General features: G+C 40.5%; 1 protein-coding gene across 1 annotated transcript in view; it reads left to right on the top strand.

Moving 5' to 3' along the window:
• SH3RF1 (SH3 domain containing ring finger 1) overlaps positions 1-18224 on the top strand; it is a 153587-nt gene that overhangs the window by 82203 nt on the left and 53160 nt on the right. Inside the window, exons 3-4 of the mRNA XM_037060403.1 lie at positions 14924-15199; positions 16008-16103. Of these exons, the coding sequence (XP_036916298.1) occupies positions 14924-15199; positions 16008-16103 (372 nt within the window). The remainder of the gene's footprint in view (positions 1-14923; positions 15200-16007; positions 16104-18224) is intronic.

Below are 18224 nucleotides of genomic sequence, written 5' to 3'. Positions count from 1 at the left end.
CTAAGTGCCTACACCATTTTCTGTTCTTTAGTTCTTCTGCTGGTTACCTTTCCAACCTCAAATAATATGTCTCAAATTTTTTTTTTTTTGCTCTTTAGGCCTCAACAATATCAATTTCAGATACCAAGTGAGATGAGATCTTTCTCAGCATCCCACCTCCCCTTCTTCCCTAACCCCTGAATTTTGTTCATTACATTATTTTTTTATGTTATCAGGGTTTATAACATCCTATTGTGTAGGTGTAATTCATTCTTCTTTGTTATGTGCAGAGATTGATTCTGAAAATTGAAACCCCATGAAAACAGCATTTTCAGCACTATGATTATATAAACTGTGTTACTGCAGTGTGGTTGGCTCCGTAAAGGAGGGACTTAGCCTGTGTCACCAGGTCCTGCCTCCCTGGGACTGGATGAATCCAGCTTCTAAGTCCAGTGGGTCCTCTTTAAATTTCTTTTCCATTTTCTTAGTTGTCCTTGCTTCTTCTATCACATGTCACTTCCCTGGGAGTGTTCTGTAAATGAGAGATACCTCCTTGGATATTTTTTTCTTCATTTGAAATGCACAGGGGATAAATTCCCTGAGATGTTGTGTGTTTAAAGACATGGGGTTTTGTTGTTGTGTCCATTTATTTAACAGTTTAGCTGGCTAAGTAAATCATGTTGTCTTAGAAACTTAAAGACGTTACTTTTTTAAAAAATCTAATATTGCTATTAACAAATCAGATCCTAATTTCATTAATGGTAAACTCTTTTGCCCTACATCTCTTAGAATCTTATCTTCAGAGTTTTGAAATGTAATGAGATGTGTATGAAAATGAATCCCTTTCCTCCTTATTAATTCTGCTTGGTACTTGGTGACACTGTTTTGGCTGAGATTTTGGGTGTCTTTGGCTGAGGGCAGATTTGTTTCACTACTGTATTTCTTTCATGATTCTTACCCCTCTGATTGTTTCTATTTCTTTTTCTTCTTTTATGAAATTCGCTTTTGGTGGAATACTGGACCTTTTTAGAGCCATCTTTCGTTTCTCTTCACTTTACACATTTTTCATCTCTGGCTCTCCCCCTCTGTGTTGGGATATATATACGTCCTCAGGAAGGTCACTGCCATTTCTTCAGCCACGTTCCATGTATTTTTCAATCCAGCCTTTGAATGTTTTCTGATTCTACTTACTGTCATTTTTCTAGAAGTTCCTAAGATTTTTCTAGTATGCTAATGGATGTTTTCTCTATTTTCTAAAACTGCTATGGGTTTTACTATATTCTGTTTTGTTTAAAAAATTTATTTGTTGATTTTTAAACACTTTTAAAATTGTTATTCATGTATGGTTGTCTCCATTTCCCCCCACCACTCTCCCCGATTCCCCCTCCCCCCTCCCCCCTCAATCCACCTCCCTTGGCTTTGTCTGTGCGCCCTTTACACATGTCCCCTGAAGACTTTTCCCCTGTTATCCCTTCCCTACCTCTCCTCTGATTACTGTCAGTTGGTTCATTATTTCAATGTCTCCAATTATGTTCTGGTTGCTTGTTTGTTTAATAGTACTTTTTGTTGTTTCAATTTGACCTTAGGAGGGAGGCCACTCAGGCAATTAAATGCATATGTGTATTGATTTAAGTCGCTTCCTTTGATTTCCCTGCCTGGGTCAGGTATAATATCAAAAATACAAGCACACCCCCTGCCAGTCCTGACCTTTTGTTTTGGTGATGTGTAAAGGCAGACAGCATTTGAGCCACTCGACTGATTTCCCAAGCAGAATTTCTTGGAGTAGGACACCAGACACAGATAGACGGCCAACTTGGATGGAAGTACAAGATAGGAGTGGAGGAACTCCCTCCTCTTTTAGAGCAGTTTAGAGGGAGGGACCCATCTAATTAATTCACTTTGGTAAATATGCTTTCTCTACAGAAGGTGTAGTACTAGACTCTGCAGGTGGATTCAAGAAGACACACCAGACCGTCCCTGCCCATGAAGGGTTTCTGTCTGGGAGGGTCATTAGTTAAGTACACAGTGGTATATAATAAAAGGTACCATAAAGGCAACCGAGAGCTATAAACAGACCCTTCTAGGGTTCAAAAGAAGAATCTGCATCCGCATTAGGGAGGGCTTGGAAAATGTAGTGTTTGAATTGTCTTGAAAGGCGAATGGACTTCTGACAAGTGGATGGAGGGGCTCTATCTCAGAGAGATAATGTGGCAAATCTGGTAAATCTTTAAGATGAGGCTGGCAGATCACTGCAGGATGGCACGGAGCAAGCGGATGCAGGCAAACAGCCGTCTCATGAGTGACTCAGTGCTGTGTGTCGGGCTGTCAGGTTACACCAAAAATGGGTGAGATCATCCTCGCCCTCAAGTCGCTCACAGCCTGGTGAACATGGAAAACTAGTTGTTTTCCCCAAAACAAACATTTAGTTAAATAATTTTTAAAAACAGATGAATGTAGTATATTATACCATCTCAGATCACCAATTTTTTCGTTATCTCAAATTTACTATTATTGTGAACACAGGTAGAATGATATGCAATATGTAGTATGTGCTTGATAGAAGTAGTCTCAGGTACACATGTGGGCTCTTGCTTAACTTTATATTCTTTGCCATATATTTAATCACTGAGAAATATAAAAATAATATATCAGTTTTATATAATGGTTATGCTCATTAAAAATACTGCAATTTGTATCCTACTGCTTAATTATGTAAGAAAAAATAAAGGCTTGCATTTGGGCTTGTCAGAACTGGCTTAGTTAGTAAATCTTTTCCCCTTATGTTTCTCTTTTTTTTTATTTTGGGTGATTAGTGTACTTGAATTTGAATAGGTGAATACTTTTTCTTTTTGGAGGGGAGCTTCGATAAAACTGCTTGTTGAAATAACTATTGGTAAAATTATTTATTGTAAATGGATATTTTTTTATAGTAGCATTCCTTGTGCAGTTAATGGAGAAATTAGAAAGGAAACTAATATTTTCCAGTAACACTCATTTTACTACCACAGAATATTTGCAAGTATTTTTAAGCCTCCTTTATAGTAGACTTTTTTTTTAATATTTTTTATTTGTTTATTTATCTTTAGAGGGGAAGGAGCGAGGGAGAGAAACATCAATATATGGTTGCCTTCTGTGCATCCCCTGCTGGGAGTTGGCCTGCAAGGAACCGGCCTGCAACCCAGGCATGTGCCCGGACTTGGAATTGAACCGCGATCATCTGGTTCACAGGCCCGCGCTCACTCCACTGAGCTACACCAGCCAGGGCTTATAGTAGACTTAATCAGAGGTGAAAGCTTAGTTGAAACAACTGTAACATTGTCACTGCATTCAAGTATTAATACTTTTTAAAGCCAAAATTTCAAAACATGTGCATATTTTTAATAAAAAGATTTAATTACACTTTAAATACCTTCATTGTACCCTATGGATTTCACAGGATTGGTTTTATATCTTTGTAATAGATTTATTTCAAACTAAGAGGATGTTTTCCTGCAGTAATTATTGAATTATCACTATGTAAACTTCACATTTAATTGACTAGCAGAACACTTCTTTGAAGGGTGGTGGAGTAAAACATATTATGTATTACTTTTTTCAACATAAGCAAAAATAAAAGATAAGAGACAGCTTGGTGTGCTTGACCACATCTGAGTGTGTCTCTTTTTCCCTAACAATATTGTAATAGGCTGTGATAGACTTTGGAGGATTGAGACTGGCTTGCTTTCATTTGATTTCTGCAGGCTAATTCATATTCTCATTCCCTCCCACCCGCAAATGTCCCTTCCCGGCTCACTCCCCCACATCTCATCACTACCATTATTCTTGAGATACCGCCCCTAAAAAAGAAAGGACAAAATTATTGAGACTAAAATTGCTCTTTCAAATGATCTGATTGCCGAAGAAATCATAGTATTATTAGAGATTATAAGTTATAATTTGTGCCTTTGCTTTTGGGCAGAACCCAGCTTGTGAAGCTGTCCTATTTGAAAGTCTCCAGTGAATGATATCATAACCCATCGTAAAATTTAACAACCTTCACCATCAGGAAATGCCTTTATCCAATTTAAATAGTGCATGCATCAATTTAAGCCTGTATTTTTCTTCGGCGAATACCTTTTCATTGTACTTGAAGACTTACTTTCATACTGCCCACTAATGTATTGCAGTTTCTGCAGCTTGTCTGTCATAATATTTTCCAGACACCTTTATCGTCTCTCTCCCTCCCCACTGAATACACCGCAGTCTTCCATTCCTCTGGTTGATGGGACTCAGACTAGATATCCTGGCCATCTAGTGCGGACCGAGTTATGGGTGATAGCAGGTTATAACAGGTTATAGCAGAAACCCTACGTTGTGGATCTCCACTTCCGTACATCAGGTTTGGAAAGGAGCCATCTTTCGAGACACAGAGCTCTAGACTTCTGGACTTCAGGTTTCATGGTTTTCCAGTGTGTCATTTTCTGAAAATTGATCGCCAGTGTGGTTTGTTATCGCTCTGCAACTTTCATGTATTTTCTTCCATGTGGGTGCGTAGTCACATATCTGCTTGTATGTGGTCATTTCTGATTTTTTAAAAATGCTGCTACTGCTTTATTCTTTTTTAAAATTTTATTTATTTATCCTTAGAGGGGAAGGGAAGGAGAGAAGGAGAGAAAGATCAGTGTATGGTTGCTTCTCATGAGTCCCCTGCAGGGAACTGGCCTGCAACCCAGGCATGTGCCCTGACTGGGAATCGAACCGCAATACTCTGGTTCGCAGGCCTGCGTTCAATCCACTGAGCTACACCAGCCAGGACTACTGCTTTATTCTTAAACATTTTAATAGTGAGGTAAAATTTATATATGTGAATTGCAGTCCTTAAGGGGAGACTCTATTAAGTTTTGACACATTTACACCCGGATAAGCAACACCCCCGTCAGGGTGTGGATTCCAGTGGTCCCCCTTTATCCACAGGGATGTGGATGCCGGAAATGACAGAGAGTCCCAAACCCTAAATATACGACTTTTTTCCTCTCCATACATACCTGTGACAAACTTTAATTCCTAAATAAGTCACAGTAAGAGATTAACAATAATACCTACTAATACAATAGGTCAGTTATAACAATATCTGTAGTAAAAGTTCTGTGAATGTGGTCGTTCTCTCAACATAGTTTATTGTACTGCACTTAACCTCTCTTGTGATGACGTGAGCTGATTCGGTGCCTAAGTGATGAGCCGAGGTTTGGTGAGTGGCAGAGGCGTTGTGACTACTGTTAGGCTACTCTGAGGGTGACTTGAACACAAGGACTCACAAGCACTGTGATACCCGCAGGCAATCTGATAACTGAGACAGCTATTAAGTGATTAATGGGAGGTTGCTTATAAAGTGTGGAGACTCTGGCCAAAGGGATGAATCACATCCTGGGTGGGATGGAGCAGGATGGTACGAGGTTTCCTCAAGCTGCTCCGAATGGTGCTCAATTTAAAATGTATGAGTTGTTTATTGTTGAAATTTCTGTTTAATATTTTTGGACCACAGTTCCCCGTGGGTAATTGAAACATGGAAATCAATACCGCAGATAAGGGTGACGGGGGACTACTGTACAATAACAGACGTTCTTTGCATGTCCCCTTCCTCCTACAGACAGCTACTGTTTGGATTTATGCTACAGTAGACTGGTTTGAACTGTCCTTGAATTGGTGAAATGTCACCGTACAGTTTTTATCCTGGTGTTTTTTTCACTCACTTGTATCAGTAATTCACTTTTTTTCCTGAATAAGTATTCCAGAGTTTATCTATTCTGCTGTCCTGATGGACATTTGGGTTTTCAGTTATCGGTGTCAGGAATAGTGCTGCGGTGAGCATCTTTGTACAGTCTTCGTGTGCATATACTGTATCTTTATTTCTTGGGTGAATACGTAGGATTGGCGTTGTTGAGTCACAGGGGGAGGGTATGTGTCAACTTGATAAGAAACTGTCAAACAGTTTCCAAAGTGGTTGTAACATTTTAGACTCAGCCATTAGTATCTTTTTTTTTTTAAGATTTTATTTATTTATCTTTAGAGGGGAAGGGAAGGAGAGAGGAGGAGAAATACCAATGTATGGTTGCCTCTCTTGCGTCCCCTGCTGGGAACTGGCCTGCAACCCAGGCATGTGCCCTGACTGGGAATCGAACCGCGATCCTGTGGTTCGCAGGCCTGCACTCAATCCACTGAGCTACACCAGCCAGGGCTGCCATATATCTTTGACAACATTCTCTATTGTCATCTTTTTAAAATTTTAATTATTCCAGTAAGTGTGTTATGCTATCTCCATGTGGTTTTATTTTCCATATCCCTGATGACTGATGATATTGGGTACCTTTTCGTAACTATGTATGTATCTTTTCTTTATGAATTGTGTTCAGATGTTTTGCATGATTTTAAATTGGGTTGCTTGTTGTTGATTTGTAGTTCTTTATATTCCTGGATCCATGTCCTTTGTCAGAGACATGTATTATACATATTCTCCCTATGTGTGGCTCGAAATTTTTATATCCTAGTTGTGTGTTTCAGTGAACAGAATTTTTGATGAAGTCCAGTTTACACGTTTTTATGGTTAGTTCAGCTTCTTTTCTGGACTATTTGATCCCAGAGATGCTGTCTTACAAAACTTCCTGTTTTAGCTTTTACATATGATTCTGGGATTTATCTCAAACTAACTTTTATATATGATGTGTGAAGTGGGAGTCAATATTCATCTTCCCCTGCTGTGGGTTTCTAAGTGTTCCAGGACCAGCTGCTGGAAAGGCTTTGTTTTCCCCAGTTGAATTGCCTTAATGCTTTGATCTAACTGTCCACATAGGTGCGGGTCTGTTCTGATGTCTTAATTCTGAAATGGTGAACCATCTTTCACATTTCATGTTATGTTGGAATTACATGCGTATCCTCTCTCTAGGATATTAATGAAAGCACGGGACAAAAAAATTTAAAACAATTGAAAAGTAGGCAATTGGCATGGCTCAAGACGTCTCCTGCCCTTTTTATTTAATATTAAACCCTGTTCCCACATACCCTCCCCCTCTGTGTTTCAGGTTCTCCCTACCTTCCTGGCTTCTGCAGGGATTAGCAAGGGCCACGCAGAGTTCCTCAGCTGGTGCTTCCTCCAGGGAAGGTGGGAGGCTTAGGCAAGGGGAAGGGAAGGGCAGGTGCCTTGCCAGGAATCAAGCTGTTTTCCAAATAGATAGAAACTTGATTTTCTACCAGGAATTATCACTCATCTTGCCTTAAGTGCTGAAGATGGTAGCTCAAGTTACTACAGGAAATTTTCCCAATAAATTTTCCTGCTCTTTGAAAAGTGCTGTTGGAATTATTAAACACATGATGAAACAGAAAACTGAAATTCAGATCAATGAATGATGTGCATTTTCTGCATTTCAGTTCAATGACTGCATTCTCAATAGCTATCTTCCCTTAGAGAAATGAATAAGATTTGTTTTCTTTAATGGTTTGTCTGTCTGTTGAATACTCCCTTTTTAAGGCCATCCAAGAAAAAAGCTATATATCATTTTCATGACTATTTCCTCATAACTCCCAAATGAGTCTGTAAGGAAAATATTTGTTTGCTGTGGTTTGCTGCATAATTTGTTTCATATTTCCAAACACCAACAATTTGCTTAGTACAAAGAGCTCCACTCAACTGCCCATTTCCAGAATATATTGTGTTTCCAGAGCGTACTGAAGTGGGCACCAGTGAACAGTCCTAGCTCTCATCTCCCCAGGTTGTTCTGTCCCACCTTTGTGTACCCACGTTGCCCAGCGATCTCAGGGAGTGGGGAATGATATTCCTTCTTCAGTGCTCCTGCTCCTCTCATGTCTCAGTGTCCGAGTACTGTGTACCGTAGGAGGCACTTAGGACAGTTTCAGAAACACAGGCTCACGGCCTGCCGTTCACGAGGAGCCCCGGAGACACATATGTACGTCGGTGCATGTGTTGTGCAATATATTCAAGGCCGGTGGGCCTGACTATCCATCCCATTGTCTTTTAGGTTGCTTTTCTTTGGATATGGTAACTTTCCATTTAGGTGTTCCCATCTGAGTACTCAGCCCAATAGAGACAGCGTTTTTTATTTATTCATCCAGCAAGAATCCACTTATAGACCCGAGGCGGGTGCTTATGACGTAAAGTTGCTGCCTTGTCTTCTCTCCTTTTACTCCTAGTTTCTTTCTTTTTTTTCTCTCCCTCCAACCCTTCCTTAAACCATTCATACCACTAAACCAACAGGGCTGCAAACTATAACTGGCTGATTGCTATTTGGTCACAAGCTGGGATAGAAACCTCCGTAAGAATCAGTGGATTGGATTGGAACAGCTAAGTGTGAGGACTGGATAGAGAGTGTGAGCCGGACCTCAGTGTGCAGAGAGGCCTGGACAGTGTGTGGACTGTGATCAGGAGCGGAGTGCACCAGGGCCCAGAGCAGTGCACAGCCTGGGCCCTGGGCAAGCCCACTCCCTTGAAGCCACAGGGAGCTGGAACCAGGTCCAGGCTGGCGGGAAGGAAACTACTTAGGGAGAATTCTGAAGAAAATGAGTGTGCAAGAGGGGACCGTGGGGTAGGAGACTGAGGACAAAAAAGAATAAATGTGAATGGAGAAAATACGTTTTTCTTCATTTGTTTATTCATAACTGCTATCTTCAAAGTGCTGGTTGATATGATTCAAGTTAGTCTGATTAGAAAAATTTTTATGTGGCGAATTTGGGATGGGTGGGAGGTAGAAAGTGATTCTCCACAAGGGGGGCAGAAAAATGCCCTCCACAAATAAATATTAAAGGAAAGAACAAATAGAAAAGTGGAGGGATGATGTACCTCCACTCAGTCCCTGTATATATTGCTTTGGAAAAATAACTTCTGTTCTGGCTTGTGTGGCTCATTGAACTGAGCACCGGCCTGTGAACCAAAGAGTCTCTGGTTCGATTCCCAGTCAGGGCACATGTCTGGGTGGCAGGTACGGTCCCCTGTAGGGGGCACATGAAAGGCAACCACACATTCTCCCTCCCTTCCCCTCTGTCTAAAAATAAATCTTTTTAAAAACTTGTAATATTCTTCTTTGATGGTTGTTATATTGAAATTGAAATATTTCAAGTGATGGTTAAATAATATTTAAGTGATGATCCAGTCAAGCCTCCTTGAGATTAATACTTGAGACATTAACCATTAAAGAATCAATATTTTTATGAAATACCATTATTATTTCCTGATAGATATTTCATGTTGTAGGGGGAAGCCAACATGTATTTTGTTGTATAAAGGACATTTTAAAAACTTTTTCCTCAGCCCATTTTGCTATTTATTACTCTGTGAGCAGGACCTTCAATTACTGTGATTTCCTTGGGCCTCAGTTCTTTCTGGATAGTTTTTGAAAGTCAAGTTGGAATCAGCCAGAGTTTGTGCCAATTTAGATATAACTAAATTACTAAATTATACACATTTTATTGCTGTTCCCACAATAAGAGTATCTTCTAGATATTCCTTCAAGGGGTCATTGAATCTTTTTTCTTTATGGGGCAGTAAGAAATGCATGAAGGAATTTGAATTTCAAGAGCCTGTCTTGCATTTATATCGGAGCATTGGCATTTAGAGTCCATAAAATAAATTGGCAGTGAATGTTTTATTTACCTGTTAGAATCTCAGCTGGATCATCAAGTAGCACTTCGCCAGATATATTGGGATACACTTGACGGCACAGAAATGGAGTGTAAAGCATTTAATCAGAAATATTTGTGTGTGTAGATCTCCTGAGAATTTTAATGTCAGAAAAAATACCTGTACCTATAACACAGAGGCAAAAATTATTGGGGAAGTAAAACTGGCTCACTGCCATATGCATTCTTTATATATATATATATATATATATATATATATATATGCACAATAGTCANTTGTGTGTGTAGATCTCCTGAGAATTTTAATGTCAGAAAAAATACCTGTACCTATAACACAGAGGCAAAAATTATTGGGGAAGTAAAACTGGCTCACTGCCATATGCATTCTTTATATATATATATATATATATATATATATATATGCACAATAGTCACTATTTATTGAAATGTATTTTAGATTAAGGATTGTTACACTGCTTCCCCTGTCGCAGTTGCTGAGATTTTTGATAAAGCTGGCAGCGTGAATGACAGCTGCAAACCCAAGGTTAGACTGCAGGGTTGGTTTCTCTCTAGCTTTCCCTCCTTTTAAGCCTCCCTTTCATGTGTAGCCAAGTGAAATGTAAGCTCTGCAGATCCTCGGGGGCCTTGGCCTGATGAGAGGATACAGAAGAAAGGCATCGTCAGTTTGGAAAGCCTGCCGAAGGCACCGAGGGCAAAGGGCCCAGGTGATGACATGACTCCCAGACCTTTGTAAGGAGATGAATGAGAAGGCAGCGCCTCTCTGAGCTCTGGATGTATTTTACTCACAAGAGTAATCCTAGGCTATCAAACCAATTGTTTGGGCTTTGCCCTTCAGATGTTGCCAGAGCAAAATACATTCTTTTATTGTTCTTCCAAGTCGTTAACCGTTCCTCCTTAATCATCTGCAGCCGGTGTGGGAATAAGTCTTTTAAAGATCACTGAACTTTGCTTGATTTGAAATCAGAGTAGAATTCGTTTCATTTAATGTGGGAACCCTCCTTTTGAGAAACTTGACACAAACTGGCTTCTTCGCCTCTTAGAATTGAATTGAAAAAAGAAAAACACGGCCAGATGCACAAATGTCTGCTCATGTGTTAGACTGCCCTGAGCTTTATGATCGTTTGTCTATGCCTCTTGATCATTGAAATAACCTTAGCAGTCAAGACTTAGCAAGTCAGTGTGAATGAATGAATTTCAGGCTGCAGTTACAGGCATGGAACTACCTAGGCTATCCACCGTGTATAATGAGTGTCATTACAGGGTTTCGCCACTCGTGGCTGATTGGCAAAATTGTTCGTTGTTCATTGTTCAAATGACAATTTGTTCATTTGCGTGAGCAAAATTGTTCGTTTCTAATGATTTTAGAAACACTTAATATATTTGCTTTGGTGGAAAAGTTAATAAGTCCGTTTGGCCACTGGTGTGGAGAAGTGATGTGTGAAGAGAGAAATTCCCGCAGCTCCCACGGCAGCGTATCACAAAAGCACCGGCACACTGCGGGTTGTTCGGAATTTTACAGATCTCCTCAAGGAGCAAGTTCAGAATGGTTTCCAAGAGTGCTAAGTCAGTACCCCCGCGCATGGATTTGGCTGGCATGGATTTGGGCAGAGTGCGCCAAACAGAGCTAATTGAGGTGGAGGAAAAATGGAGAGAGAGCAGGCCATAATGGTGAATAGAGTTATTTGTCACCGAGTTTGTAATAGGATTTTCAATTAATTCATGCAGGCATCCAGTGCCTTACATTAGCCTTGTCAAGATGAACTACAGCCACATCTAAAATGCCATCCCCTATTAAACGGTGCATGTCAGTGAATTTGTAATTTCTTCTGCTCAACCAGGAGATGAATGGATTCCACTCAGAAAACAAATGTGTGCTTCAGAAGTGCGCATTTTGAAATCCTGAACACTTCCTAGGAGGAACATTCTTTGCATTGTTATACAGTGAATATGGATTAAAATGTAATTGCTATGTGAATTCGTCCAAAAACTAAAGCATCCAGCTACATTCGGGCAAATACATTGTCAGGTGCTGCAATTCACGGGTGAACAGGTTTTCATTCCAGGTGATGATGGTGATGCTGATAGTTCATGCATGGAGCACTCACTGCCTGCTGGACCATTTGTGGTGGTTTTCATACATTAATTCACTAAATCCTCTCAAGAACCCAGATGAAGAAAATGAGGCACCGAGAGGTTAACCTGTTCAAGATCACACAGCCGAGCTGGGATTCAGATTTAGGCATTCGGCTCTGGAGTCTGTGCTCCCAGCACATACCTGCTCCTGCCTGGTCCTGGTCCCGGTCCCGGTCCCGGTCCCGGTCCCATCAGCAATGTTCCAAGGGTGGTTTTACCGCCTTGTTGTCAAGTGCTTTGTCTCTGAGTGGCTCGCTTGCGCTCTCTCTCTCTCTCTCTCTCATAATAATATTTATTGCTGTGTTTATTTAGTGTTATTTCCTCAAACCTATCTTGGGAAATATTGTTAAACTGTGATAACCAGAGTTCAAGAAACACGTAATAAAGAAGAGAATGTACTGAGGCGTCACTCTGCAAGGACAGAGATTAGAATCCTCCCTCAGAGCTGGACACCGAATGGAATATGACCAAAGTTCACAGGACTGTGAAGCCCCAGAGTTTCCGAGGGGCCTTTCCCTTTGGGGGAAACCAAAGGGCACAGCAGGATTGTTGACAAGACTAAGTCAGGGATGGGTGACAGGAGTCAGGCCATTAGAGGAAGGCTCTTGAGGCAGGGTTCAAAAGTCCAGGGGCACATGCAGGTCCCAGGACTTCTGGAAGGCTCATGTCCTATCTCCCCAGGATACTGGCCTCTAGAACAGCTCTAATTAACCAAACGCAACATCACGTGGGCAAAGCCAAGACAAGAGGACTGCCAATAGCGTTTTGGGATCCAAGAATTGGCTAGTTCCCTTCAGCCAAAAAAAATTAACAACAAAAAAAAAGTTTGGCTTTTATAAGTAGGTCAGACTCTAAATCTCTGACTAGAAACCACACTGTTTTTTAAAACTATATTATGAAGGTTTGTTGCCATCAAGACTATAAAACTTTGACCTAGTTTTTTTGTGGGTGGGGGAGCACTAGGGAGAAGATAATAACATGAGTAATGCTCCCTATTGTTCTACCTCATTAGAAAGATTAAACTTAATAAAACGATTTCAACTAGTGGAGGCCTGTGCTTTTGCACATAGCTTTCCTCCTACCAGCCCACTTCCTGTCCGTTTCCCACCCACTGCCGTAACTCGTCTGCTTAGCTCCTGGTTCCAACTGGGGCTGTCTGAGCTTCCAGCCAGCGAGTGGCAGATCGCTGCCTGAAGGAAATGGCACTAGAAACTCTTTGACATGTCATTCAAGACTCTCCGTAAGCTAGCTTCTGCCCACCTCCCCTGTACCTCATATTCCATAATTCCTCTCCAGAAATACCATGTTACTTATAAAACCCCACTCCCTCTGTGCAGCACGCTCCGTGTCTTTCCTGGTGCCGTCTTCTCTGCCTGCAATGCCCTCACTTTTCTCTTTTCTTTTCTCTAAGTATATTTTATTGATTATGCTATGAACAGTTGTCCCATGCTTTTTTTCTCCCGTTTATCTCCCTCTGCCTGGTACCCACTTCCATCCAGCATTCCACCCTCCTTAGTTCGTGTCCATGGGTTGTTGTACATAACAAGTTCTTTGGCTTCACCATTTCCTGTGAAATGGGAGAAGCCAAAGAGCTGTTCTTAACCTCCCACTGTCTATTTTGCACCTACCAATTTTGCTTCTTATTCCCTGTACCTCTTGCCCCGTTCTCTCCCTCCCTCTCCCCACTGATAACCCTCCATGTGGTCTCCATTTCTGGGATTCTGTTCCTGTTGTAATTGTTTGCTTAGTTCGTTTTTTTGTTGTTGTTTTTTTAGGTTCAGTTGTTGAAAGTTGTGAGTTTGTTGCCATTTTACTACTCATAAGTGTGATCTTCTTTTTCTTAGAGAAGTCCCTCCAGCTTTTCCTGGCTAACTCCCATGTGTTCTTTAAGACTTGACTCGGGTGTCACTTCCTCCAAGAAGTGTTTCATTTTTCCACCCACCAGCGCCTACGCTTTCTGCTCCTCTCTCCTGTCTCCATCGTTGCCTTCTCTATCCTTGCATAACTCTATCATTGCATTCATTACACACTGTATCAAAATTAGTTCTAATATCGTATCCCTTCAGGATAAGAACTGAGCCCTGTTCCTCTTTAAACCCTCAGCACTAGCACATTGCCTGATAAAAAAGGAAAAAGCTCAATACGTGTTTCCTGGATGAATGAGTACGTACGTGAAAAGCAGGAGCCCAGTAATCTCATTCAGCGAATTACTATAAACGTGTTCGATTTGTCGTTCATTCTTCAAATCAATGGTAGGCAGCAGTGGCCCAGAGAGGCCAGAGAGCTTCTTAAAGTGACAACTAGTGCTCAAGAAGGGGTTTTTCCACTGCCATCGGGAAGTTCCATATTGAATCCATTTAATGATTAGGCTGCCTTGGGACACACACACGTTTTTAAGCCTACCATTTAAAATCTGAATGCAATGCCATAACATTTAAAACCTCAACTATTAGCATATCTGCCTAACAGTGCCTACAACTAGGAACGTGCAAAGTCGAATGATCTTGTACAGGCTGTGAAAGACCGTGTGCCTGTCCGATTATGGATTATAAACTCTGAGGGGGCAGCAACTGAGGCTGTGTTACTGTGGTATTCTGGACCCTGGCACATAGTAGACCCTCAATAAATACTTGAGTTTATGAGAGAATAGGACCTACTGTCCACATTAAAGGCAGCTGGGAAAGGTTTGCCCAAAGTCAAACTCTTGATTCTTAACCAAGCTTAAGAGCAGTCAGTAAATGAATAAATGGTGCTTCTGTTTAAATTTTTCTTCTCAGTACTTATCATTTATCCTGCTGAATAAAAGTGGTTACTGTCAGAGAATAAGTTTGCTTTTTATGAGTTTTTGAATCTTACACCGGACTCCTGAGCCAGACCCAGTGGTTGTATTTCCATGTATTAAATACCTCAAACCAACCCCCTAAATTAGACTTGGGGGAGAATGCTAAATCACAAAGGGTGTGTGGGTGGTCTACTGTTCTTATTTCAATGTGACATGTGTTCGTTTGCTGGCTCTTGGTAAGATATATGTATAGTTTTTTTATGCGAGATGTTCTTCCAAGGACAAAGTGTTAGTTTGACCGTGGCTTAAAAATAATGATCACAGTTAAGTTTTCAGACATTTTGGGGACTTTTTTTTTCATCAAACCTCATCTCTTTCTTTAAGGGTATACCTCAATTACCATGTGCCAAAGCATTATACAACTACGAAGGAAAAGAGCCCGGAGACCTTAAGTTCAGCAAAGGTGACATCATCATTTTGCGGCGACAGGTGGATGAAAATTGGTACCATGGAGAAGTCAACGGGATCCATGGCTTTTTCCCCACCAACTTTGTGCAGATTATCAAACCGTTACCTCAGCCCCCACCTCAGTGCAAAGCACTGTATGACTTTGAGGTGAAAGACAAGGAAGCGGACAAAGACTGCCTTCCATTTTCAAAGGTAAAGTTAGAATGCGATTGTTTTCCTCTTGTCAGCCGGATACATGGCGGCATGGCTTGCATTTCATGTTGCAAAAAAGGTACAATAGTTGTATGTGAACCATATCACTGTCAAAAATACCCAGAAGCAGACTTCTCAGAGTCACATAGGAAGGAATTTTGTGCTCAGATTGTTCTATGTGAAAGATAATTGGCTGATGCTCTATGTGGTATTATTTCATATTTAGAGCCTAAATTCAATTCTAAGCCACTTTACAGGGTAGGTATGCCATTCAGGGATTTTAATTCACTGTGAATCGTGAATAACAAAATGAAACGTCATTACTTCCTTATTTTATATGTAAATTTCTTTGCTGAAAAGCACACAGGAATATATCTACTGAATTGATAATATCTGTGAGCTTTGGAATTTTAAGTAGGTAGGATATTGTTTTTTTTGTAAAGAAAAACAGTAGGATGTGAATTTAAATGGGCATTGGTGTATTATCAGAGAGAAAGTGACAAGAGCCGGAGAATCAGTCTAAGACAGGTTCAAGAAGCTGGGTAGCACTTGAGGTTGCAATTTGCGAATCTAAACGAAACAAGCAGCCAAGCCTTGTGTGGAAGGGGTTCCTAGTTTAACAGTTTTCTGAAAGGGCACCAGGTTGACTGAAAGTTGCCATTTAGTTCATCAAAACATTGCATTCATGTGCTGAAGATATGTCACAGCGTTTTTATTCACGTACTCTTTAAATGTCAGTCTCTTTATTGAAAAGGAAAATTAAGTGACAGGGTGGGATCAGGCAGACTGATGTTCATTGTTTCTTCAGGATGATGTTCTGACTGTGATCCGCAGAGTGGATGAAAACTGGGCTGAAGGCATGCTGGCAGACAAAATAGGAATATTCCCAATTTCATACGTTGAGGTAAGTTAATGTGTAGAAACATATATCCTGTTAGTATTCAGCTTAGCAAATAAATCTTAATTCCACCATTTGAGGATTAAGTCCTAATCATCATTTTGCGATATAGACATATATTAAATCATTCGGTTGGATCCCTTAAAAAAAAAACATACTGTTTTATGTCAATAATATCTCAGCAAAACTGGAGGAAAAAACAAAGACAAAAATCTAGTCTATTTTTTTTTTAAATGTCCTCATAACACAAAGCCCTGGGATTGCCCGGTTCCCCGTCATTGGATGGATAAGGAAGAATCCCTGGTCCTGTCCTCCAGTAACTGAGGGTTCCGAGGCTCGGAAATGTTAGAAGCTCTTCACTTTGTGCCCCTGCTCAGTGTGTCCCTGTGTCTTGTGAAATGTTGCCCTGTGATTCCTGTCAGCACCTGTGCTGTTTCCAGGTGTTCTGTTCCATTTGCCAGCTTTTGGTTCACAAGGCTGATAAAGTTCTTGAGTAAGATGGAAGATGAGTGTACCTGTTTATTTGTTTACTTTTTCCGTTTGCTATCTGCCACATCAGCAGAATGAGAATAGTGATTTTTCCGAGGAGGCTTCCAGTAAACTTCAAATAAATGAATGAATCTCTATCCCATCCCAGCAGCAGCCTGTCCTGCTCCCCTTTTTTAACCAACTTATAATGAAAGGTTATGACCATCCTGATTCAGTGAAGTCTTTTTAGAGACTATGTCTAGAGTAACATGGTTGTGGTCTTTTAAAGAATAATATGAATTAGAAATGAACTAGGGAGTTGCAATTGACTGCAGGCCTTCATTATATGATACATCGTAAACTTTGCTGTCCTTTAGCAAAAGGATTTTTTGCTGAAAACACAATTGAAGGCATTTTCAAAGAATGAAACACAGCCCAACCAACCATACAAGGTTGGTTGACATCGCAGAGGCTTCTGGAAACATAAGTTCTTAGTCTCTGTGTGATGGATAAAAAGGGGTTAACCAAGAGAAGTGGAAAAGGTGAATTGTTATGGCAGGAAGAATATTTATGCAGGAAGACGGGCATGTGCAAAAACCAAAAAGTAAGAGACATCACCGATTGCTTAGGGAACTGAAAGTGACTCTGTTATTTAAGATATCAAAGCATAGGAAAAAGAAAACCACCATCACTTCTTTTCCCATCTTTTTATCTGAGGCATTTGCCTTGGCATGATTCTCAAAACTAAAATGATACTCAGCTTCTCCCACAGAGAGCGAGATTGCCAGAGCTTTCGTAAAAAATCAGTTCGACTATTGTATATCCCTGGAAAAGTAATTTAAACCATCTACGAGCCTTGAACTTTATCCATACCCTTCAGATATTCCTTTTTATTGGAATATTTTTTCCTCCTTTGAAAGTAAACATCAAAAACAATTCTTAACTCTCAGACACTCCTTCCTGTATATTATTTGTATATTAGTATAACTACGGGTCATGGAAAATGACAGCCATTTCCAAGAATGTCAATAGTTACACTGGAGAGCGTGGGTAAGCACAAGCTTAGTAATGAAAGCCTGTCTTTACTTGTTAGGTATTATCAGCATTGCATGCCAGCACTCGGTGTGTGATGCATGAGGCAGGATTGCTGTACTTTTATTCTTGGACAGGTGTAGAATTGCTCAGATAGGCATAAACATCCACCTAGGGAAAGTCCAGAATCAGTTAGAGTCCCTCAAGTCATTGGATTGTTTCCTCTGGCTTAAGTTGGAAAGATAGACTGCTGCCCGAGTGGAAAGTATTTTCTCTTCTGCCTCTTTTCTCTCAAATGCATATTTTCATCATTTGAACCAGAGTTGTGGTAGTTGAGACCAGGCAGACAAATCATCTATCTCTTGGAGACTATGACTATTTCTTTGATGTCAGGCCATCAGATTGAGGTTTCTGATGGTGAGCAAAACACCCAAGGATTAGTGACACCTGGCTTAGCCTTTAGGGTAATAAAGGGAAAGCAGGTTTTCATAACAACCCACCAAAATTCTACGATTTAAATAAAGTGTAGACTGTCTTACAGGGCAGTCTCAGATAGAGGAAAGCCAACTATAGGAGTTAAACTTGGGGCTTTTTCCTGAATATTGATTGCTCTTTCTTTAAGCTCTG

This window comes from Sturnira hondurensis, unplaced genomic scaffold, assembly GCF_014824575.4.
Source record: "Sturnira hondurensis isolate 20B ecotype Veracruz unplaced genomic scaffold, ASM1482457v3 Scaffold0011875, whole genome shotgun sequence".
Classification (NCBI taxonomy): Eukaryota; Metazoa; Chordata; class Mammalia; order Chiroptera; family Phyllostomidae; genus Sturnira; species Sturnira hondurensis.
This window is presented reverse-complemented; position numbering and strand designations above follow the sequence as displayed.